Source organism: Protopterus annectens, chromosome 2.part0 (assembly GCF_019279795.1).
Source record: "Protopterus annectens isolate FY-2018-M chromosome 2.part0, PAN1.0, whole genome shotgun sequence".
NCBI classification, from domain to species: Eukaryota; Metazoa; Chordata; order Ceratodontiformes; family Protopteridae; genus Protopterus; species Protopterus annectens.
Genome location: NC_056728.1, coordinates 605,391,061 through 605,417,271, shown reverse-complemented (window position 1 = coordinate 605,417,271; position 26,211 = coordinate 605,391,061). Strand labels below are relative to the sequence as shown.

The window sequence follows — 26,211 nt, the reverse complement described above, 5'->3', positions numbered from 1 at the left end:
AGCAGCTAGTCAATTCCAATCATAATCTTTCTGATAAGGATGGAAAAACTACTGATAGGTATGAGAAAATGTGATTTCTTCTGCAACTTTCGGAATTTTGAATCGCCAGGCTTATATATTAAAGTTTGTTCTGAGTAATTGTGAAAGTGTGAGGAATATTTTATCAGTAGTTTTTTCTTGTGAGGAGAATCTGCTTTATATTACTTCTTCCAGGACTATGGCCACTGGTACTGGTTTGAGGATATTTGCAGGGCCACATTCCACATTCTTATGATCTCCCCGATGATGCTAAAATGAGATTGTAAATTCACCATTGGATACAGATTTAGCATTTGTCCCTTCTGTTGCATAGGTCATCAAACATGTTAAGAAGGCAGCAAGTTGATCCAGACAATCTCTGATTTTTCAGCCCTCCTTTTCCAAATTTTACAAGGGATTTTCTATCTCCTCATCCAATTTGACAAAAAAAAAAAAAAAAAACAAAAACAAAAAAAAACAGAATAATCAGTCTGAACAAAATAGAGGTAACAGATATTTAAGATGAAATGGCAAGGAGTTTGAAAAAGAAGTCTCAAACCTCCCAAAACTATGGACAGTCCAACAAGTCTAAATGACTGTTTAAAAGGCCCTGTGGGTCCCTCCCACCCTGGACCTTTTTTCTGCCAGAAAATCTAAATCTCAATTTTTCTCTTTGGCAGCAGATAGTTTCAGACAAAAGGAGTTCTGAAAATCATTCATTAAGTTTACATATAGCAGTGCAAGAAAATTTCACTTTTCCAGAGGATTATTCCTCATCCTTCATATCAGGCTCTTTTGTTTTCAACATTTCTTCATCACATGCTATTCCAAGGAGTGATAGAACCAGATCCTCCTTCCCAGGTGGGAAAGGGTTTTTAATAAAGGGTGTTTCTAATGCCAAAGAAAGAAAATACTTGGACACTAGTTTTGGACCTTTCTTTCTTAAACTTCTTTGTGATATTGACCAAATTTTAAATGTCTCATCACAATGTGTTACCTGTCCTTCCTATTTTAAGTTTCTTGGTAACACTAGACTTGAAAGATGCTTGTTATCACAACCTTATTCATCCAGACTTCAGCTATCTTTTAAGGATTTTTATGTCTGGATCACATCACATTCTCTGCCTTACCCTTTGAATGATTGACAGCATCAAGTGTCTTCATAAACTGACTAGCTCCAGCTCTAATGTTGTCAATTTTTGCTCATTCCTCAACCTATGTGTTCAGATCCAATCTTTGGAACTAACTTGGCCACTGTTCTACAACCCATGGATGCCACAAACTCTCCAGCTCCTCCCTTACCCATAATGCTATTGTCCCCCTCCTTCCCCAGATCGTCTTTGCAGCCTTCAGGAACAGACGTGGCCACTACAGCTATCAAGCGTAGTTTGATTTCAACAATTGATAAGTGTAGCTTTTTCATCATTGCTGCTATTTTTCTAACTTGTATCCTCCCTTTAACCCTTTTTCTGTGTTTTTACAGTTGCTATTGCTGGTATTTTTCCTTTACCACTTAACAGTATTTTCTCATTTCTTTATTGGTAGATTTCTCTACTTTTTTTCTCTGATCTCTCCATTGCAAATGTTTAAAAAAGTTGTTGCTGCTCATTTCTTTTCTCTTTCCTTAATCTTTAGCATTGTTAATGTTCCTAAAGCTGATCATGGCAGATAAACCTTTGGGGTTTAAGAAGTGTAATAAATTTGGGCATAAGATTCCCCTATCCGATGTCCATATGCTTTGTGCATATTGCTTAGAACATGAACATTTACAGACTGTACTATTTGTAAAGCATTTAATCCAAAAACCCTTGTGTATTGGAAAAACAAACCGGTACTTAAAGGCCTCATTCTATCGGCCTTTGGAGAATCACTTTTGGGATCTCTTCCTTCTAAGTCGGGCAAGAAAGAGGCTAAGAAGAGATCTTCAGAACATGCTGGCTCTTCTCACTCTTCCTTGGATCTGACCTCAGAGCCAAGAAAGAAAATTAAAAAGTCTTCGGATCCATCACACCACAAGTCACCGGATCCTACAACCTCTGGCACTAGGCCTGTTTCTTCGGATATGACTCCGTCAGAGCCAAAATCATTGCCTAGGACCAGATATGCTTCATCACTGAATCTATTCCCATTTTGGCCCCTTGAAAGACACCATTCTCTCTCCATTGCTTCTTCCCATTCATCCAGAAGTCTCATAGAAGAGGACATGGATAGAATGACTAGGATGCTTCTTTCAACACACATTCAGATGGCAGTTCTACTGGCCTCTACCCCATCAGGTCCAGAGGACTTGACTTGTATGACTCCACCTATGTTTTACTCCTACTCTGATCCATAGTTCAGTTTCAGAGCCCTCATATCTGAGTATCTGGATGCCTTCTGCTTCAGATCTGAAGATATCCTTATCTTCGGATCCAAAGTCATCTGTGAGCATACCAGCTCTGAGTGTGTTGGATTTGGCGGGCTCTCAAAGCTGAAACTTCATTGTCAGGTCTGAGGGGTTAGAGATGACTCTGAAGTTGTTGCAGTCATCTCTGCCTCTTGGAGCCTTGGCATTCGATAGCTGACCTCCAACTCCTGCCTTGGGGGTGGTCTCTTCAGGTCAGAGGTATCCATCAGGCCAGAAGTTTGCCTTCTTAGCTCCAATGTTTTCTTTCTCCCAAGAGTAGTCTGCCTTTGAGGTGGTAGAGAGAGTATTCTTGTCTAGAGATCAGATAGCTCAACCAACCTTGGATGTTCCTTCTAGTTCTCAGATGTTTTTGTGTTGTGAACCTCAGCATTCCACTCTACAGGGTCATCTGGCCCAAAGTCTCCAGACAGGGCATAGTTATCTCTTCTGATACTTCCCTGGGAAGAGAATGTGCAAGAGTCGGCACTTGGACTCCCCTCAGGAGTCAGTCAAAGAAGATACAGATTTTGATGAAGGAGAAGGATCCCAAAGATCTCCACCCAAAGATGTCTCCTTTAGAGAAATTTTAGAAATCCTGATAAAAAGAGGTGGTTGGTCCTCCTACAATCCTTCTCAAGTGGAATCCATATTTCTGGAGGATTTTGGTACTGGCCTATCTACTGCCTGGTTAACTCCACCCAATGATGATTTAATTGACTTGATCCCTCAGCGGGCATGGAAGGAGCCAGATTCTGTAGAGCCATCATTGATGTTATGTTGAAAATGGATCCTATGAATTCTAGAGACTGAGAAGGTTGAAGGTGATATTTCATTGTGGTTGATTGTGAGTCATGGCAGTGGCCACCAAAAAAGAACTTGCGGAACTGACTTCTTCTGTTCATCCTCCTAACAGGAAGTCTATGGCAATGGACAAATTTGGAAATCTAGTGTATGCATCAGCGACCTTTGCACTTAGGTCCCTATAATACTTGGCACACTTCACCAGATTGCAGATCAAGGGGCTGTCAAAATCCTTCTCAGAGACTAGTACCACTCAGGCAGAGTCCTCTATTGTTTCAGTTTTCTATCCTTTAATCCATCTCAAATTCATCTATGAGGCTCATTTCCCATACAGCTGAAGGAGCCTCAAAAGTGGCATGTTCAGGCATATCCATTAGGAGACATGCTTGGATGCATCTGTGCCATTTTGCAGAGCTCTTTAAGTCATCCTTCATCAATGTTCTATTTGGCAGAAGTTTGTTGTTTGGCCCAAAGGATAAAGACACTCTCTTCATGTGTGAACAAGATGGAAAGGGCCTGTTTGCTGTTGGGGAGTGTTTTTCAACTCCTCAAAGAACCTCTTCTAGGAATCAGCAAGGTGGTCAAAAGATGCTTTTCAGAAAATTCCAAGGACTGTTATAAGTTCCACGTGGAACCCCCCCCCCCCAGGGCAAGGGGGGGGTCCAATGGAAGCTTCTGTCCCAATGGCAGAGGGGGCCTGCAGACCCAGAGTCCAGGGATTCTTTCTCTGACAGACCCTATTAGCACTCCTGAATGGAGGCCCAATTGCCCTCCTCTAGAGGCAGTCAAGGGTCTCTTATCCCTGCACCAGAGACCCTTGCTAAATATAACAAAATGTACTTGGGTGTAGAGGATTATTTACAGACGCTATATAATTCCCTTTTCCCTACTGCCACTGCTACAGAACAAAATCCCTGATGTTTCACCTACTCAGAGGACAACAGCAGCATTCGAAATACAAAAGCTGCTAGACAAAAGAGTCATCCATAATGTCCCACCAGACCAGAAAGGATCTGGCATTTACTCAAAATTCTTTTTAGTGCTAAAAACGACAGGAGATTGGAGACCAGTTTTGAATCTCAACATTTTGAACAGGTCAGTTCAGCATACCAAGTTCTGGATGGTCACAGTTAAGTCCATTTTGCGTTTCCTGCACAAGGACGACTGGCTATGCTCTACAGATCTCCAGGAATTGTACTATCATATAAAAATGGACAGATGGTCTGAAAATACCTGCACTTCCAGCTGAGAGCCAGTCGTTACCAGTTAGGACCACTGCTCTTTTGTCTCACCACAGCCCCTCAGGATATTTACTAAATGCATGGCAGTGGTAGCAGCTCACTTCAGACTGCAGGGATTCAGAGTGTTTCCATACCTAGATGACTGTCTCCTTACCACTTCAACCAAGCATCCACTGATTGCTGCCAGAGACTACATATTCCAAACTTGTTCCAACCTAGGCATCTCAATCAACCACAAAAAATATCACCTTCAACCTTCTCAGTCTCTAGAATTCATAGGATCCATTTTCAACACAACATCAATGATAGCTTCTCTGACCTTGCTGAGGGTTCAAACCATCTGCTTTCAAGTCAGCAAAATAATTCAGGTTCATCCATACCAGCCCACCAGGTATTGCAGACTCTATGGGCTATGTCAGCGGCAATAGTTCTGCTCCCTCTAAAAAGGTTCATTTTAAGTCAGCCCTTGTCCACCAAGATCAGCATAACTCAAGACTGCAAAAAGTACTTTGGTGGTGGATTCATTCACATCAAATAGGTCATCCATTCATCCTCCTTCAGCCCCACTCCATAGTGACCAAGAACACTTCCCAGACTGGGTGGGGTTGGCATTTCTTGGGAAAGACTGCACAAGGCACATGGTCCTCTGAAGAGGCCAATCTGCATATCAATGTCTTGGAGATGAGAGCAGTACTCCGAGTGTTGCAGGCATTCCAAGACTTTTTCCCATCTGGCACTGTTGCAATTCAAACAGACAATATATTGGTATTATGGTACATCAGCAAATAGGGATAGACCATTTCTTACCACTTCTGTCAGGAAGCCCAGACAGAGTAGCAATGGGCAATATCTTCAAATCAGTGATAGCAATGCATATACTGGGTAAATCAAACGTGATTGCAGACAAGTTGCGCAGGTACATATTGTTACCTTTTGAGCGGTCTCTCATTCTGCCAGGGGACCAGCTATGCTGCAACCTATTTGCATCTTCCCTAAACAACAAGTGCAGCAGGTTCTTTGCCCTGATCCCCCCACCAGGGGAGTCACTGAGAGATGGTCTCCTTTATGACTGGCCCCCTGGTCTCCTTTATGCATATCCCCCAATTCCCTAAATTCACAAAGTCCTACAGAAGGCATCTCGGTTGAAGACCAAATTAATCTTAATTGCCACTTATTGGCCTTGACAGATGTGTTTTTTCTTCCTTTGGCCTCATCTAGTTTACAAGCCTTGGATTCTGGATCCAATTCCAGATCTTCATTCTCATCTTACAGACATGACTCACCTGGACATCCTGAGCCTCAAGTAACCGCATGGTTTCTTCAATTGCATTGATAGCCAGATAACCAAAGCTGTCATCCTCAGTGTGCCACATTCTTTTATCTTCTCACAAGGTTTCTACCAAGAGAATATACAAAAACAAATGGAAAAGATTTGCCCTTTGGTCACAACAACATGACAATGACCCTTTTTGAGCACCAATACATAAGATCCTTGAATTCCTGACTTTCATTTTCAAAGAGGGGGATAGTCCTTCAACAGTTAAGATTCAAGTAGCCACTATCTCCAATTTCCATTTCAGAGTTGATAATTCTACTTTAGTGTCTTCGCTTCTTTGTACAGCTTTTCTTTTGAACTGAAGCCCCCCTTCAAGGACACTACTTCATCTTGGGACCTTACCATAATATTACAGGCCCTAACTCAGAAATCTTTTGAACCTGCAGCAGCATGTCACTTATGATTTCTGACTTGGAAGACAATTTTTCTCATAGCCAAATCATTGGGCTAGAAGAATGTCAGAGCTGCAAGCCTTATCTTCTAAGCTCCTTATTTAATCTTTCACAAGGATAGAGTGTCGTTATGAACCAACCTTTCCTTTCTTCCTAAGGTGGTGTCAGGATCTAACATTAATCAAACTTTAATCTCTGTGTATTCTTCCCAAATTTCTCTAACAAAGGTGAATGCATGTTACATTTATTGGATGTTTACATGTAATTACACTTCTGTTTGCAAAGATCTGAGAAATTTAGAAAATCTGACCAGCTATTTGTATCATTTTCAGAAACCACACTGGGGCAATCTGTCTCAAAAGTAACCTTATCAAGATGGGCAGCTGATTGCATTTCTTTCATCTGTAACAAGCTAGGTTTGTTTTTACTAAACCCTTGAAGATCCATTTCACTAGGTCCATGGTGACTTCATCAGCCTTCCTATCCAAGTCTTCCATGGACAAAATTTGTGCAACTGCTACTTGGGCTAATCCTCATGCCTTTATTGCTCATTACAAATTGGATCTGGTCTGTAGGGGAAGAGCAGCTTTTGGCTGTACAGTAATCAGGAATATCCTTCCTTAGAGTCTAGAGTCCACCTAGGATTCAGGTAGCTGGGGTCTCTGTCCCATAGGTTGAGGAATGAATGAAAATTGACAACATCAGATAAATAAGTTAAGCACTCACCATAACATTCCATCTGTATTGTCCATTTTCATTCTTCCTCAACTCCCCTCCCTCCAACCCCCCTACCATGTTTCTTGATGACTTCTGGTACAGCAGGAAAGTGGCTCAGGAACCAAGTTCCTTTTTTCTTTGAGCTACAGAAAGTGATTTTCCATAGTATGTAAAATATAGCAATATTTTTCACTTTAGAGAGCTGCAAGCAAGATCTAGAGAAGGAGGGGAAAATAGCATTATGGGTAAGGGAGGAGTTTGAGAGTTTGTGGTTTCCACTAGATGTAGAACAGAGGCAGAGATGGATCCGAGGATTGGATCCGAACCTATAGGTTGAGGAAGAATGAAAATGGACAACACAGATGGAACGTTATGGTGAGTACATAACTTCTTTTTATAGCTCATTGCAGGCTACAGGTTATCCATATTTTTCCATATTTAGATCACTTGCTTATCTTTGCAGAGTCCTTTTCAAAGTGTCAGGAATCTCTCTCTTGAGTGACAAATTCCAACAGTGCATTCAAATTCTTTCTTGACTCCTTCACTCAGGATTGAGCTCCTGGGATGCCAACTAGACACCTCAGTTCGAAGAACATTTCTTCCACAGGAAAAAAAAAATCTGTATCTAGGTCTTTTTCTAAGGTTTTCCACTCAGACTTCAGTCACTGCAGGGGAATACCTCAAGATTTTGGGTCTCAAGGCATCTAGGATTCTAATGATACCCATTACAAGACTCCACATGAGAAAGAAACAGTGGTATACTGAAAAGGCCTTTGGTCCCAGCACCAACACCTTTTAATTTTTTCAAACTCCAGAGCTGTGGTTTGGCAGAAGAGAAATCATTTAGTGGAGATAACATATATGCTTAAATCCAGGTCTCTCCTACTTTCTTCTTGCTCCAAAGAAGTCAATCATCACAGAAATCTCAGATTTTACTTGGAAAGTGGTTTCAGGAGGGAAAAAGTGCCATAAATATCAAAGAGATACTCACCTGATCAAGTTGTTCAACTCTTTGAATCATCTTTGGTCCCCAAGACCTTCTCTAGTGGTTACAGACAATACCACAGTCATGTGATACAAGAGTAAGTAAGAGGGAACCAGGTTGCACCCCACTGCAGACAAGCTATGTTATCTTTGGAAATACAGCGGATATAAAAAGTGTACACACCCCTGTTAAAATGCCAGGTTTTGGGGATATAAAAAAATGAGACCACAGTAAATTGTTTCAAACTTTTCCCACCTTTAGTGTGACATATAACCTGTACAATTCAGTTGAAAAACAAACAAATCTGTTTGGTGAAAAAATATAAAAACTAAAAAAGTACAATAAGCTAGTTCCATAAGTGTGCACTCCCTTAAACTAATACTTTGTTGAAGCATCCTTTGTTTTAATTACAGATTAATGTATTATTAATGTCTTGGATGACACAGTAGTGTAGGGGTTAGCACTGTTGCTCCACAGCAAGAGCTTCTCCTGAGATGCCTTCTGTGTGGAGTCTGTATGTCTTCTTTGTATTCATGTGGATTTCCTCCCACATTCCAAAGAAGGTAAACGGAGTTAAAGAGTGGAATTCCTTGAATACCTTCTCAGTCTGAAACATAGGCATTCTATAAAACAGTCTAATCCGGATTCACTGGCCTTGCAGCTATGTACTTGCCAACCTAAAGTAAATCTCCTAAAAGAAAATATCCTGCCTGTGTCTTAAAATATTAGATTAATCACAGATACCGCAATCTGCTTCCTATTTTCACTAAGTTTACAACATTGTAAATGCCAAAATAAGCATGGAAGGAAAAACAGACATTGGAGATGTTTCTGGGAATTTAATATAAACTCAGTGATGTTCAGTGTGTTTCTCCATTCAAATCATTAACAGATACTGCATTGTAACAATGTATGTCTTTTTAAAATCTTGAGCATTAACTGCATTATGTGCAGCTGGTTTCAGTTTGCACCTATATTACAGAAATGTATACAGTGACTAAAAAAATGGGGTACTACATTCCACGTAGTGACATGTATTAAACACACCAAAGGTCACTGTTTCAAGTCAGAAATCCAATAAGTATATTAGGAATGTTGCATGGGATGATGGCATTGAACATAATTCAATGTATTCTGGGAAAGAAATGTGGTTCCCTGTAGAATGTTGCAGATGGTGTCATTCTGTGGGATCCAGTATCTGGATGTATAGTCTAGAGAACTGCAAAGCAACATTTCTTAAGCCACGCTTCTCATTGTTTACCACACATGAACATTTCTGAACATTCTGCAGGAAAAAAAATTGTCAGTTTTGTGCATTGCAAAGATGTTGAGCTGTTGCAATTTATGTTCTAATCTGAACAAAAATATTTTAAGGAGACATTGTATGCTATTTTTAGAGTATTCAGCACCAGTATTTTGAATCCCTTTCTAGTTTTGGACCACGGAAATTCTGTAGCATAACATTTTTGTCACATTCACCATAGAAGTCATTCTAATCCAAGCCCATGTTACCTCTACAACCACTGCCGCAAAATGGCCAACTACTGTATAACCATTAAGCCTCATGGATGGTGGAAATAAGGCACATATGCAGCAGTGAGGAGGAGTTTTAAAAATAAAACAAAAAACTGAAATGGTAAATCTGTTGAGAAGTACACTGCATTTACAATGAAAGCAAAAATATCTGGGGCATTCACTCTGCTTCAGTTTAAAAATGAGTATTCACGACTGGTTGGTGTCTAGCTATTTATTCTGCACTAGGAGTGTTATGGTTTATGTGAGTAGCTTAACTTCAATTTCTTTTCACTGCTGTGTATGGAAAATGCATTAGCTTATATTGTATGACCTAGCATTGTACTGCAATGGGACTTTCACTTTCCCTCACTATTGTTCAAACAAGGCATTGTGTCATATACACAAAGTGATGTAGGGTGTCAAGCTTGCCACATGGGGTACAGTGTTTTTTTCTTTTTTAACATTAACCTGATTTAGGATGACCCAGCTGAATATAGGTAAGATCTATTTAACTGCTGTGCATTCATTCAGGACTGACTGACTGAATGGAACTTTATGTAGGCTAACTCATAAACGTCTTTGTGTTGAGTTTTCCTCAATATGAAGGTGTGAGGGCAGTAACTTTTGAAGTTTCACTGGGCCATATGAAGCTGCCAAAATGAGAACATACTAAACAGGTGCCAATAAAATCATCCATTTATTTAAAAGTGCATACTGCAAGCCATTGGAGAATTACATAAAATGTGATGACTGCTGTATGTCTTTCAAGTTTTACTGTCACTTAAAAGTCACAAAATATATGCTATTTTCCATAAAGCAGTGTATATATATATATATATATATATATATATATATATATATATATATATATATATATATATATATATATATATACCCACTCTGCTACACATGCAGATGCTCTGCAAGGTACACCAGTGGCAGTGTGCTTTTATGCACTCTGAGCATCGAACTGTGCAGATATCAGCACAGTCACTATACATATGCACAATGTTGTGATGAATTACACTGCTCATAACAGCCACAAGATTCTGTTACTTGTACTTTTCTATTTAAAAAAGAACAGAAAGCATTACTTTGCAAGAAGTGTTTGATAACTCATTGTAGGCTAAAGGCACAGTGTGGGTCTTTGAAGATAAGTAAGGGGTTGGAAGTGCAGATAGTCAAATAGCAGATGTGAAGAAAAGGAAATAATTAAAAAAAAAATCAAGTGAAATTGATGCTAATAATTTAGATGTGCTGTTATTTTCATTTTACAGACAGATGTTACCAGCAGTATTAACATGAAAAGTTAATATTCAATGGAAACAAAGAGGAAGGTGTTGTCATAGATTATCACACACTCAACTGTTTAATGGAAAATGGAGAGCTACTGAGGGTTTAGCATCTAAATAACCTTAGGGCATGATACGGATTCAGGTTAAATTATCTCAGAAGTAAAGACTGTAAATCATCTTTGCTATCTGCACTACTTAGTTATTATTTCTAAAGGTTCAGTATCTCCTGATAGACGCTTCATTTTTCAGTTAGTGCATGGACTAGGATATGTTATGGACTGAATTCAGAAATTTATTAAAGGAAAGAAAGGATGCACTATACCACTAAAGCCTCCAAGTTTTTAACAGTAATTTATGGTGCTTTTGAAACATTTATGTGTTATATGACTCAGCTGAAAAAGGAATACAATTTTTTTTATATGTGTGTGTATCTCTCTCTCTCTCTCTCTGTATTATGTATATGTGATTACTTTAAGTAATCAAAAGACAAAACACTGATGTTCAAAATGTTGACCACATAATTTAAAAAATGCTTAAGTTGATTCAATTCTATGCATGTGCCAAAAAAGAGCCTCAACTCATGCACAATTTAAAAAAAAAATACAACAGAAAGCATCATTTTTGCAGGGGGAACATGCCTCTGCACCCCAACATTTCCTGCAAATTATATATACTAACTCTGAGATTGCACAAAACCTGGGAAAGAACATATTCCCCAACCCTGCAAATCATGCAGTCTCACACACCTATTCACCATCTGTTTAGTCAACCAAGTGCAGTCAACTAAACAATTGTCAACTAAAACCACTTTAGACAAGGTGTGTACGTATGTGTATAATGGGAACCAGCCTTTTAAATAAACATTTGTATTGCCTACAGAAAGGATTGAAGAATCATATGATCCCAGATTGCTGCTATTAATACTTTGTATGAGTGAAGAATCATATGATCCCAGATTGCTGATATTAATATTTTGTATGAGTGACGAATCATATGATCCCATATTGCTGATATTAATACTTTGTATGAGTGAAGAATCATATGATCCCAGATTGCTGATATTAATACTTTGTATGAGTGAAGAATCATATGATCTCAGATTGCTGATATTAATACTTTGTATGAGTGAAGAATCATATGATCCCAGATTACTGATATTAATACTTTGTATGAGTGAAGAATCATATGATCCCAGATTGCTGATATTAATACTTTGTATGAGTGAAGAATCATATGATCCCAGATTGCTGATATTAATACTTTGTATGAGTGAACAATCATGTGATCCTAGATTGCTGATGTTAATACTTTGTATGAGTGAAAAATCATATGATCCCAGACTGCTGATATTAATACTTTGTATGAGTGAAGAATCATATGATCAAGATTGCTGATATTAGCACTTTGTATGAGTGAAGAATCATATGATCCCAGATTGCTGATATTAGCACTTTGTATGAGTGAACAATCATGTGATCCTAGATTGCTGATGTTAATACTTTGTATGAGTGAAAAATCATATGATCCCAGACTGCTGATATTAATACTTTGTATGAGTGAATAATCATATGATCCCAGTTTGCTGATATTAATACTTTGTATGAGTGAAGAATCATATGATCCCAGATTGCTGATATTAATACTTTGTATGAGTGAATAATCATATGATCAAGATTGCTGATATTAGCACTTTGTATGAGTGAATAATCATATGATCCCAGATTGCTGATATTAGCACTTTGTATGAGTGAACAATCATGTGATCCTAGATTGCTGATGTTAATACTTTGTATGAGTGAAAAATCATATGATCCCAGACTGCTGATATTAATACTTTGTATGAGTGAAGAATCATATGATCCCAGATTGCTGATACTAGCACTTTGTATGAGTGAAGAATCATATGATCCCAGATTGCTGATATTAGCACTTTGTATGAGTGAACAATCATATGATCCTAGATTGCTGATATTAATACTTTGTATGAGTGAACAATCATATGATCCCAGATTGCTGATATTAATGCTTTATATGAGTGAAGAATCATATGATCCCAGATTGTTGATATTAATACTTTGTATGAGTGAAGAATCATATGATCCCAGATTGCTGATATTAATACTTTGCATGAGTTTGTGTTATAGCAAGGAGTTCAAATGTTCCCTTTGCTCACTGTAATGCGATATCAGAGTTGGTATATATAATTAAAATGGGTGTGAGGTGTGGGGGCACATTCCCCCCATATGCACTGTGAACAGGGGCTTCTTCCCCTGTACAAAAAGTTGTTTTTTAGTTTTGATATTATATAGTTTGACTTTCAATCTGTTTGGATCGATCATTTTTGATTTGCTATTTTGTTTTTTTAATCAAAAATAGTACAAAAAGTTACCAATCATGCTAAAGAAAATATATAAAAAAATGGGACTAACAAATTATAAGACCATGCATTAGAGGCATACACATTTATCAAAGGAAAGAAATCAATCAACAGGTATCCAAAAACTTAAAATGTCAAGCAATTTGAGATCTTTCCAGCTTAAGATTCTGGCCTGAAATTAGATTCATCCTCAAGAGATGTTAATAATAATAATAAAAAAGAAAGAAACAGCCTTCAAATCTCTTCAAAGTAAATCTGACAAGATCCAGATGCCAATAGAATTTGCACCTGGAATACAATGCTATCCTGTGCTTTCCTGGCTGAGCTCTCTTAAATAGGCATTCCTGAAATTGGACTTACAAAATTCATTGAGTCTGTGCAGCTTATGATGATTAGGAATCATGTAGATTCTTGTCCAATTCCAAATATTTTTGTCTGTTCACTGCCCTGAAATTTGAGGTAAGTATAATTTGGGATTGATGCCCAATTCATAAATATATTTTAATTGGGCAGCCAATTGAAGTCCATGGGTTGTTCCACACTAACACTGATATTGCTGAGAGTGCCCCTTGTATGTCAGCAATACAACTGCAGGAATTAAACAGAAAAAGTTATTATGCCTGCAGTACTACTGCTGACATACAGGGGTAACACCACAGTGCTGATGACATGAAAAGGACTGCTCACTTCCATCTGAGCATATGCTTAGTACAGATGTACCCATAGCTGTTTCATTCATACACTGAGTCTGACTGCAAAATCACTTTTCTTTATCAAATAATAATTATATTATAATTATAATTCCTGATTAGTTCAGTCAATAAAGCATGGGTTTATGCACAGTGTTGGGGGAGTCCTGAAAATTAACATAGATGATTAAGGCTATTAGCTATTAACAAACTACTTCCTGTAGTCTAGAGTTTGATTCCTTCAGTCTCCATTTGCTTATGTGTGATTATGAACTATGACTATGAACAAATGTGACTATGTGTGACTATGAACAAGCCCCTTAACCAGGCAGTACCCTGAAGCAGTTAAGAAAATAAGGAAACCTTCTCAGTGATCTGCTGGACTGCAAGCCTAGTAAGTACCTATGAACTAAGCATGTTGTTTATTGTTTTTAACAGTAGTACTGCATACATAACAAAGAGTTCTTGGTACTGTCACAGGGTGCTGGTTGAGCCAGCTATGTCTCTGTTTCCCTGTCAGGCTTTCATTACTACTTCCAACCTATGGAGTACATTGGAGACCACATGTTAGGATTAGCAGATGTCAGCCTATTTCATAAACAGATAATGCTATTCATTTATATGGTAACCTTCTAGATCATTCTACCTGCATGTGATGTGGTATGACAGATTTGGAGCAGCAGTCCTGACATTATCACCAGCCTTATTTAGGCATAGTCCCCAAATCAATGTAATTCTGAAGGAAGTGAAATGGAGTAGAGGCTTTGGAGATGTATTGATCCAAGAAGGATAACCTATTTTGGAAACCAGCACTGAAATTTATAGCGTTGTAGTCATCATTCATTTCTTCCCTTCCTTCCATTCTCAGCTCTATTCAGGCTTGCAGTCCCAGGGCTGAGATTAATAGCTGTGAAGTCTTCTGTCATTTGCTTCCATGATTTGTTAAGTATTTTCCATTATTTCTTTTCTTTGGCCTATTTAACAATATTGTACATCTGTTTCAATATACATGCATATCACTATTTCATATTCATTCTGTTGTTATATATGTTGCTGTAAAAGTGATATCATAATTAAAAAAACTTTTAATACTAAAATACTTTGTGTTTTCTATTTCTTTTCAGTATGGAGGAATGTGAAGCTCTATGTACCCGAATGGCTATAATGGTGAATGGTCAATTTAAATGTCTTGGTAGCATTCAGCACCTGAAAAACAGGTAAACTTCAAGGTTTCTAAAGTACCTGGCACCTCGAATATATATTTGTTTTTAAATTATGACAGTGTGGTGCAGCTATCAGATGGTGATTGGTTTGTTTGTAAAAATATCATACAGCAGACTGTTTTTAGTATACGCATTTTATGTTACCGACAGAGCAGTCATAAAGATATAGTAATATTAACAAACCTGAATGCCTTCTCAATGTCCTATCAACTCATTTACCACTAAGCCACTCTGAAGAGTTTTGAAATTCAATAAATGTAACTTGAAAAAGCATAAAAACACATAACGCATTTTTTTGCTGGGATTCAAGTTCTTGTGTACATATATTAGCTCTGCAGCCATACTACCATGGGTAACAATGGAAAAAATACTGGAGTGCACTGTCACCTTTCACAGTCAAAGTAGCTAGTGCCACAGTTCCTTGTAAAGGGAGCATCAGTGCAAGGGATAGCCCTCTGGTAAGCATTCAGACACCAAGCCATGTGTATAGTAGCCTGCACAGCAGACACACACAGCAGTGTGTACTCCAAGATAGAAAAGCATAAAGGCCTCTGTAGTGATGGGGATCATATGTCCACACCCAGGAGAAGGTTCAGATTTATTAAATATGTCATCATTAGTGGATGCTTGCAAAGGCACAACCCTTCCCCTATGACTGCCTAGAAAACAGCTCTCACTTCTATTCTGGAGGTACCTATGACAGGGAAACATGCGGGTGCCAGTTCAAGTGGTGAAGGTGTTATGACACCACAGGTGCAAATGTACACAGAAAAAGTGTGCCATTAAACTGTAGGAGTATTATGAAAGTAGACATATGAAAGCCTGAAACAGGAATGGCTGATAGACTTTGGGAGACTGCCTTATCAGACTAGGTAGGAGAAGAAAGAAAAAGTATCAAAATAGTTATTTTGACTTAGATTTTACACATTATCCATGAGGGCAAATAGTAGAAGAAGAACACAAATCAATATTAAAACAAAGTATTTTGGGAGTAAACATGACATAAAGAGATGGAAGGACATGGGGCAACATGTTCAAAGCTTCATTAGGGACACAGGGGAACTTCAAACTCTAAAATTAAAGGACACACAGTTTAAAAGGCATTTATGATAACTAAAACTTCAGCAAATAGAAGAGATTGTGACATGAACGTTCCAAAACTTAAGTTGTATAGTCTTACGTATGTTATGATGTGAGGTGAGAACTTTGGAGCAAGTGCTCCTAACATTACTTGCGTTGCTAAGGTAGAGATGAGCCAGGAAAAAGAGGGTCTTTCTTAGCCCCCACATCTGAGTCGGTATGAGCTGGAAAAAAAGTGAAAGAATTTTTAATCTGTCCAAATAATGTTTGATTCCATTGGTTAGGAAATGTCATGGTCTTTCAAGCTAGAATACATGTTTGGTAAAGTATATACTATTCAGAGGGTTATATTTGATGATCAGCTTAGTAAGGGAGGAATATCAGGGGACCAAGAACTCTTTGAGAACTGATGATATATCTTTGATAATTAACTGGACAATGAAAAATGATTTCCTTAATAAGATGATCAAAGTGTTTTTCATCGTCGACAAAATTGCCTAGCTCTCTAACAAATGTATTGACCCTAAGCATGGCTATCCATATGTAAGACTCAGTAGGAAAATAATTTTTTCCCAAATATGATTATGCTACTTTTTTTCTTTTTTTCTTTTGCTTTTATTCTAAGCCTGTTGTCAGAACACAAAGTGATGAGTCTATCACTCCCTTCTTAGAGAACATGAATAGGTTTGGGGATCAGTAATGGCACCAAGTTTGAATTATCCACAAACCTGGTCAGTCAATTACCTTGGATAGTCATCCTCTGAATCCTACACCTTCTTTTTTTTCCTCTGCCTTCTTATCCTTCATTCCATTCTAAATTACATGATGACATCAGCAGCTGGCTAGAAGATCCTTCATATGGACATGTCTGACCCCTTTCCTCCTATGAATATGTTAGAATTCTGTCCTCTCTGGTACCCTTCCACTGTCTCTATGACTTGGAGTTTAGTATCTTGAAGTGCAGGATCACATCCTACTTGAATACAACCCTCTTTTCCCTCTTCTAGTCCATTAATATTTCTTCTTCCAGTTCCTCACCAACCTCTCTTGATGTGCCTGAAGATTAATACATTATATTAGTTTACTAACACTCACATCTTCTTCTGTTATAACTTTCAGTATAGATATTTTGTTTCTTAGTTTTTCTGTCCCTTTCCTGTCTTAATGAGATGATTGTCTTCTACTTCTTCTCCTCACACCTCACACTTGGTTTTAAAGTATGATCATAGAATGTCTTTAAGTCTTAATATGTATTTCATCCTAAGAAACATTAATTTTCATTTTACAAAAATAAAGCATATATAACATGTACAATATGGTATATTACATGCAGCCCTATATATTTCTTAACAATAATGTCAGTTCACACCATAACCCACTTTCTTCTTATCCCTTTCAGTGAGGTCTAGTGCTTATCTAACATAAATTCTATACTTAGTAGTTTCTTTAATCAATTATGAGTTAATATTGAGACAGAAGAACTGTTATTTTCCACATGTTCTTATACAAGTAAACTCCTTTCAGCAGGCATTAATAGAAACCCCTGTTAACTGTTTTTCTTCTAGTCATAAACTTGCTTTTTCTATTGTAACTCTTTACAGTGCTGTTAGAATAATATATGAGCTTTGTGTGGCTACTGAAATCACTTTGAATACAGAACTACCACCTGATAGAAGTACACTGTATAGTGGGAATCATTCTAATCCTCCAAAGAAACTTTCAGCGAGTATTGAACTCATGCCTTGCCATCTGATGGGATACCGACACCTGTTATAATTACAAAAACTTATCCCATGACGACACAACCTTGGGATCAAGACTTGCTGAAAGGATATAAATACGGCCATCCCTGAATGTGGGCTCCTTTTCACACATTACCATTTGAACCTGCCCACCCCTCATTCGTTCAAGTCTGTATACATTTCTTAAACATAATAAAAGATATTTTAAACACTAATATCAGAGAAATAAAACATGCCACAAGACATCTGGGAAACCCTAGACTTTGTAATATTTATGGGCTTTTTTTAAGGTTTATGAGAAAATAAAAAAGGCTGAAAAATAAAAAAATATGACAGTAAATAATTAGATTGCCTTTGTTAAAGATGCAGTTAGAAGTAATTGTATTATTCTTACAGCAAAAATGTCAAATGCAATCCTGCATTTAATAATGTGAAATACAAAAAAAGTACTTTAATGGTGTTTAGTTATTACATGAGTAGTAATGCAATTATATATGCTCATAATAAGTTGTATTTATGTTGTCAGCTTTAATGAGAGCAGTTGATAGTCTCTACTTCTGCATTTTAGCCATTTCACAGTTATATAAATGTAGGCCTTAATTTAGAAATGGTTATATACAGTATGTGTTTTCTGTATAGTCGCTTGTCATAAGACTGGTTACACTGAATTGCTAATATAATGCTAGGAATATAACAAGCAAGAAAATCTGGCCATATTTCAAGGCCATTTTCATGAATATGCTAATAGACCTCTCATTAATGAATCTTTGCGTCTTTGATAAATTGCAGACTTCTTTTTGTGCTGATATAGCAAGCAATCTCTAATTAAAACTGCAATATTTCTTTTTATCTGCTTCAATTATTGTTTAGTGATGTGTTTTTGCATTAATATATATAAGAAATTAATTAAGGTTTGGCATTTTTGTTTCTCTGGTAATCTGAATCACAAGCAGAGCAATAAGCTGTAAACAAAAATATAGTCGACTGGAGAGTTGGGGAGGTGATGACAGCAGTACTGACTGCAACTTGTTTATTTTTAATCTGCCTGCATGTGAAAAGCAGCACATGTTTTAAATGAGAATGTTAATTGCATATGCCAGATTGATGATATCCTTAAACAAATTAACCTTCCTTCTCCCTAGTCACCAAATGTCAACACTGCAAAGCTCATTCATTTAAATCAGGCTTCCTCTATTACAAGTAAGCAGTAATTATATTTTGGTATGAGTTCCAATCAACATGTATAGAGTTTAATGAGCACTACATGTGTATTCTGATAATTAGTTCTGCATAGAAAATAGGTACAGTAAGTAGCCATTACAGTTTTTAAAACAGAAGAGGCACAATGCTTATACTGGGAGCAATATATGAACAGTCTTAAGTATGGCACACATTTTGAGCAGCGGGCTTACCCTGGTGCAGACATGCTAACAGTTTTGCAATGTATACATTCTTCACTTTAGCTGTGATTCTCTGTTGTGAGAAAGTCAGCTATTTTATCTTAAAATTGTAAATTACAGTAACTTTTAAGCATCTAATCTTCAGTGCATTTAAATCATCATTTGACATTTGTGTTTACATTATCAGGCTTAGAATACTTTTCAGTGTGTTGCACATTTACTGTACCTGTTCATTCATCTTTATGTTTTATCTGTTTTTTTAGTGTATTCCTACATCTCAGTGAGGCCTTTCCACATTCCAGTTATCGGTAGTTCTGTTTGTACTTTGATGCTGCAATTCAATTTACTCACTTCTACTTTTATCACTGCTATAAGCTATTTTGAGTATTACTATTATTATTATTATTATTATTATTAAAAAAAATTAGTTGTATTGTTCTTAAAAATTTGATTAAAAGATCTCTGAAGTTTCTTTAATCATCAGTTAAGGTCCACTCAACACAGAATAAAACCTTCTTAGTCAAGAAGTAGAATTGATCCCAAGCACTTGTAAACTGGTAAGAATGGAAAACCACATATATCTGCATATAAGTGACCTAGACCTTAATGTTTTTTTTTCATTTCAAGTCGAAATGCGGAAAGTGCTTGCAGAAAACAAATAACAAAAAAAGAAGCACAAAGGATTCAAACCGGTTGTAGCACTCAACAGTTGTTTAATGAACACGCAAACTGACATCCAAGATTAACGCTGACAAGGTCAAATTAACGTTTTTGTCCCACACCTTCTTCAGATAAAACTCCCTCTACATGTCACCACCTTTATACACTCAGCAATTAGTTCACAACCAATAAAAAACAAGGAAAATAATATACACCACTAATGTGTACTAATACATTTAAAACATTTAAAACACATCTAACATACTAAAACAGTCCCTAAAAATCACAACTTATATACAGTCATTGTGCCACTTAATATTTAGTTTATAGAATATGAGTAAAACCTTTAATTTAATAGTTTAAAACACGTATAAAATAAATAAATAACATGGATACCATAAAAAAGTTTATTTCTAAAAGGTCACAACCCCCTCAGGTGGTCAATCATAAATAACTTTCTCCAAATGTATTTTATCTCACATAAATAGTAATTTATTGCAGTTCATAAAATCATTTAAAAACATACCTTGATAAATGTGTGTAAAATTTGTTTACATCCTGTATAGGTGATTCTAGTTCTATAGTTTGGCAGTTTTAAAACTGGGGTGAGTGAAATCATATAATTTAGACCTGGGTGTCTACAAGCTTCCAATGTTAATTGCCAGTAGAGTTCCTTATATTCCACTCCAGAATATTACAAGCAACTAAGTGGAGTGGCAATGGGTGCACATTGTGCCCCCACTTATGCAAACTTTATAAAGGCATATTGGGAAAATAAGTACATTTTAAATTCAGACTACAGATGTTTTTGTAATTTTTATGGTAGGTTTTTAGATGACTTATGTTTTTTATGGGTTGACAATGAAATTACTTTTAAAAGTTTTGTAGAATATATCAATGAGACTACCACATTTTTAAAATTTGCACACAAATTTTGTTTTGATCAATTGAATTACTTGGATGTCAACATACAAAAGTTTGATGGTAGTTTCACATCCAAAATATTTCGTAAGGATACTTTCTCAAACTCTTACTTCCACTACACAAGCACCCATCCACCCCACCAAAAGAAGGGGGTTATAAAGGGTCAACTAGTGCGAGTGAGTAGAATGACCTCTAATGATGTAAGTTTTTACAAAGAATGTGAATATTTAAAAGGGTTCTTTATTGATAGAGGTTACCCTATAGAAATTTTTGACCAAATGTATAAAGAAGTTTTGGCAGGAAGAAATGGTAGATTTGCCCCCATGCTAGGGAAACAAGAGGTGGTTAACTTGGAGAGGAATCAGGAAGAACAAAATAAAAATAAAAACAATAATGACAATTACAGTTCAGGTATGGTGATCACCTACAATGGTGAGGCTGGACTAGTCAGAAAGATAATAGATAGAGAATGGCAAAATGTAGCAAAAATATCAGACTTGGAGCACATTTTTGAAGATGATTTAAGATATACATACCGGAGGGGTAACAACATTAAAAGTTTGTTAGTGAGGGGTACTTATGGACGTACTCTAGAAAGAGGTATGAGGAACAAAAAAGGTGCACTTAAATGTGGGAGCTGCAATTATTGCTTCCACTTGTTGACAGGTGATGTTTTGTTCTTAAATGTAAGAAACAGGAAGATCACTTTAAACACATTTGTGAACTGTAAGACGAAGGGAATTGTCTATTTGGCCTTATGCAAAACCTGTGACTCATTTTATGTGGGTAAAAGTGAGAGAAAGCTTAAACAAAGATTGTATGAACACCTCTATGACATAAGGATGAAGCCAGAGAATAATGCCCTGTATAGACACACTTGTGTGTGTAAGGATGTAGTATTTTTTTTTGTTGTTCTTGAGGTGGTACCCATTGACCCTAGAGGTGGATTGTGGGAACCTACAGTGGAATATAGGGAACTCTACTGGCAAGTAACATTGGAAGCTTGTAGACACCCAGGTCTAAATGATATGATTTCACTCACCCCAGTTTTAAAACTCAGATCTGCCAAACTATAGAGCTAGAATCACCTATACAGGATGTAAACAAATTTTACACACATTTATCAAGGTATGTTTTTAAAGGATTTTATGAACTGCAATAAATTACTATTTATGGGAGACAAAATACATTTGGATAAAGTTTTTATGATTGACCACCTGAGGGGGTTGTGACCTTTTAGTAATAAACCCTTTTATGGTATCCATGTTATTTATTTATTTTACACATATTTTAAACTATTAAATTAAAGGTTTTAATCATATTATATAAACTAAATATGAAGTGGCACAATGACTGTATATAAGTTGTGAATTTTAGGGACTGTTTTAGTATGTTAGATGTGTTTTAAATGTTTTAAATGTATTAGTACACATTAGTGGTGTATATTATTTTCCTTGCTTTTTATTGGTTGTGAACTAATTGCTGAGTGTATAAAGGTGGTGACATGGAGAGGGAGTTTTATCTGAAGAAGGTGTGGGCCGAAAATGTTAATTTGACCTTGTCAGCGTTAATCTTGGATGTCAGTTCGTGTATTCATTAAACAACTGTTGAGTGCTACAACCGGTTTGGATCCTTTGTGCTTCTTTTTTTGTTATTTTCTTCATTTCAGGCCAACACTAAAGATTTTGTTTTAAGTGCAGACATGACGGCTGTCTTGTTGCAGGTTATATGATATTATTTTAATGGTTCTTTTAAACATTGACTAAAAGAAACCGTTATTAATTATAATTTCAGTCACAACCTAGGCTAAACGCAAATGCAGATCATTACACAATTATCTGAGAAGCAGAATAGCCAAATTTCTAATACCCCACATCTGAAATACAGCATATGTTACACACAATATTGCACGCATATCCTCTATTCATTGAGTTTCTTACATTTATTTTATATTGTTCAGAATCAAAAGAGAGACAGTGTCCAAGAAATGTAAGGCAGATAACTAATCCCAAATGGCATGTCTGTCTATTTTAGGAGACATAGACAGACAAACAGACACACACACACACACACACACACACACACACACACACACACACACACACACACACACACAAACACACACAAAGACAAACTACAGAAACATATATAGGCATTTTGGAGGATTTCCATCTCATGAATAGCATATAGCACGTCTTTCAGATGTGGAAGAAAACTGAAGGAATAGTGAAAAAAAGCATGCAATGCACAGGCACATCGATGACATGCATGTTCTGCCAGGAAAACCCTTTAGTTGGGAATTGACCCAGAGTTATCAGGTGTTGTGAGACAGCAATGCTAAGCAATGCACCTTTTTCCAGGTTTATAGAAAAGGTATAATAGTGTTTAATGGAGAACACTGTAATACAGAGATGGACTTATTTGTTTACTTGAAGCAAATAATTTATTGATTGGGGGTCATGAATAAATTAGAGCATGATTACCACAATATCTAAAAGTCATATGATTAATTTCATTTTCAAAATTATATCCTCCTGAAAGAAACTAATATACTGAAGAATAGATAGATTGGCTTAGTTAGGTAACATGATTACTTAGCTAATATTTTAGCATAGGGCAAATATGATTTACATAAGATTTCCATGATCTATTACAGAAAAATAAACCCAACACCAGGGACAGTATATAGGCATGTGCACTGCCTCAACCACTAACATTCCCACTTTATCTATATTAAAGAAAGTCATTTTATTTATTTTTGCCCTTCAAAATACTATGATTTCAGCTGAACCTGTATATATCTTGGAATATAGGGAGTTCTACAGACTCATCCTCAACAAACAAATCATATACTCAAAAGGTAGTTTCAAGACTATGTAAATAGGATACAGGGCCTCTTCATAAAAGATCTCAGGAAAAAGCTTCAGTAGACTCCCTGAGTACCAACGTAGAAAAGGAATTTGTTAGGCTACCATGGAACCATTTAACAACAGTAGTGTATAAATGTTGCTTTCTAGTAAAAATGGGAGAACATCTTGCTTTTCATTAAAAAAGGTGCTATACACAGTTGTCCATCTTTGTCCTTTGAATGCTGTGCATTTGTCTTCTGCAGTCTATTGGCTATTCAATATAAGGCACTTCCTTATGCACATTAGAGAGAAGGGAAAGAATGAATCTGTTATGCCATCATTTCTAGTAGTCTCCATGAAAAAAGGTGTTTGTAAGATCGCACCTCTGCCCAGTGACATTACTTCTTCTCGATTCAGCTTTAGATTCTTTGTACTCATGAGTTATAAATGTACTAGACATATTATACATCCCTGTATTAACAGTAACATTCACTGTTAGTTTGGAGACAATACATATCTGATCTCATACAAATATATTTAGGATGTGTGCTCTTACAATGGAAGCATGTTTTGCACTTTACAGACATTTTAGTGATGTTGTGGTGGTCATATCTAGGTAATTTATATGATCACCTGAAGGCGGCATTTTACATTTCAGAAATACTATGTTCATTTTCAAGAAATTAACATAATAACAATCTATATCATAACTCTGTCATAAAAATGTCACCCATAAACTTAGTATAGAATAAAGCAAAGTCATTACACTCATGAAAAGTTGTATTTCTGGTTATTTTAATAACACACTTGGTTTAATTTTCCAAACAATTTTTCTTGTTTGTTTTACCTTGTGGAATTTGTCTGGATTAGTTTGTTTTAAGCTGTGGTTGCTTTATTCATGTACTGTAGAATTAAGTACCTAGAAATAAACTTGACAACTAACAGAAATAAATTATAGGACATAAATCCAGGGACATTGGGACAGATTTTGAACAAATATATGCACATTTGTTGAATAAAAATGACTGTCTTTTAATCATCTTACAACTTTAGCCAGAATGGTGATAGTCCATATTATGATAAATTCCCTTATGGCTTTCTTTGCATACCTCTCAATACTATTGCTGGAAAATGTAGATATAACTTTTTTTTGCAGGTATACTGGTCCATGCCCTGTAAAGTGTGGGTTGAAATCACATCAAAAGCAAAACTAGTGGAAGAGACATTCATTTCTTCTTCTTGGATTTTACCTTTCTTTCTCTCATTCTCTCCCACAAATTTCAGCTGACTCCTAACAAAGGGGGGAAGAAAGTACATTGGCAGGCCTTTCTTATATGTTACACACACACACACACACACACACACACACACACACACACACACACACACACACACACACACACACACACACACACACACACACACACACACACACACACACACACACACACACACACACACACACTCTCTCTCTCTCTCAAAATCATACTTCTCGACTTCTTATCACAGGAAATCTGGACAAAGCCTAAAATAATGTGGTAGGAAAGGCCCAAAATTGGGTCAGATTTTAAACATTGCTATTCTAAATATGGAAAGTTGCTAGAATTTATCTTAACATATGTTTTCTGAAGGATATGATGTCTGGAACTTAAACACAGGTCATTATTTAGTAACATTAATTCTCAATGATTATCAAAGAAATAACAATAATATGAGGCAAAAATCCAAGATATTCTACAAAAATCTAGTTGAGAGGTATACTCATACCTATGGACAATTTAGAATTCTGATTCATTTACTACATGTTTGTGAAGTATGGGGGGGCAAGGTATCCAGAGAAAACCCACATAAACACAAGAAGGACATGCAGACTCCACACAAAATGCAGCCCAGACAAGAACCAAGCCAGACAACTTCTTGAAGTGAGGTGGCAATGTTACTTATATATAAACAGAAAAACTTTGATCATCATCTGTCTTTTTTTTTTTTTTGGTCCCCTTGGAGCAACATTGTTACCAGCCCAGCCTACAGTGCCTAATGTCCACACTGGGTCTCCCAGCTTGTCTCCTATACCCCCCCAGACTTACTCAGGTATTGTGGGGCTGGTTATGGATCCTAAGGGTGTGCTGGGGACTCAGCCATCTTAGCTTCCATCCTAGGGGATTTCTTTTAGATGTCCTAAGCACTACATGCTCTGCCTCTCACACTTACTAATTATCTGAGGGCAACTCCACCTCTGTCGATCACCCTCCCCCAAGGGGACATCATCAGTGAATGCCCTCCCACCTAGGATGAGCACAGACATCCTTCCCTAACACTCCATCAGTTGCCTGAGCTGGGTCAGCTAGGCCATATTTATGCCTTTATCCCTTTAAGTCACTGAAGCAGCTAACTCATTTTCTGTCTTGAAAGTATTTGGCTAAAAGGAAAGAAATGGAAATTCAGAATCTGGAGGCCTGGTGGGCTGTTAAAGGATTTTTTTTAGTGTGCTTAAGGAAATTATGCTTAAATGGATTCAATGCCCTAAAATTAAATTTTGGAGAAGTTAAATGGCTGCTGTTTGTTCAGAGTAGTATAGTTT

At 36.8% G+C, this 26,211-nt stretch overlaps 1 protein-coding gene across 1 annotated transcript in view; it reads left to right on the top strand.

Moving 5' to 3' along the window:
* Positions 1–26,211, top strand: part of LOC122792759 (phospholipid-transporting ATPase ABCA1-like) — a 2,266,772-nt gene that overhangs the window by 2,171,300 nt on the left and 69,261 nt on the right. Inside the window, exon 46 of the mRNA XM_044060333.1 lies at positions 14,877–14,969. Within this exon, the coding sequence (XP_043916268.1) occupies positions 14,877–14,969 (93 nt within the window). The remainder of the gene's footprint in view (positions 1–14,876; positions 14,970–26,211) is intronic.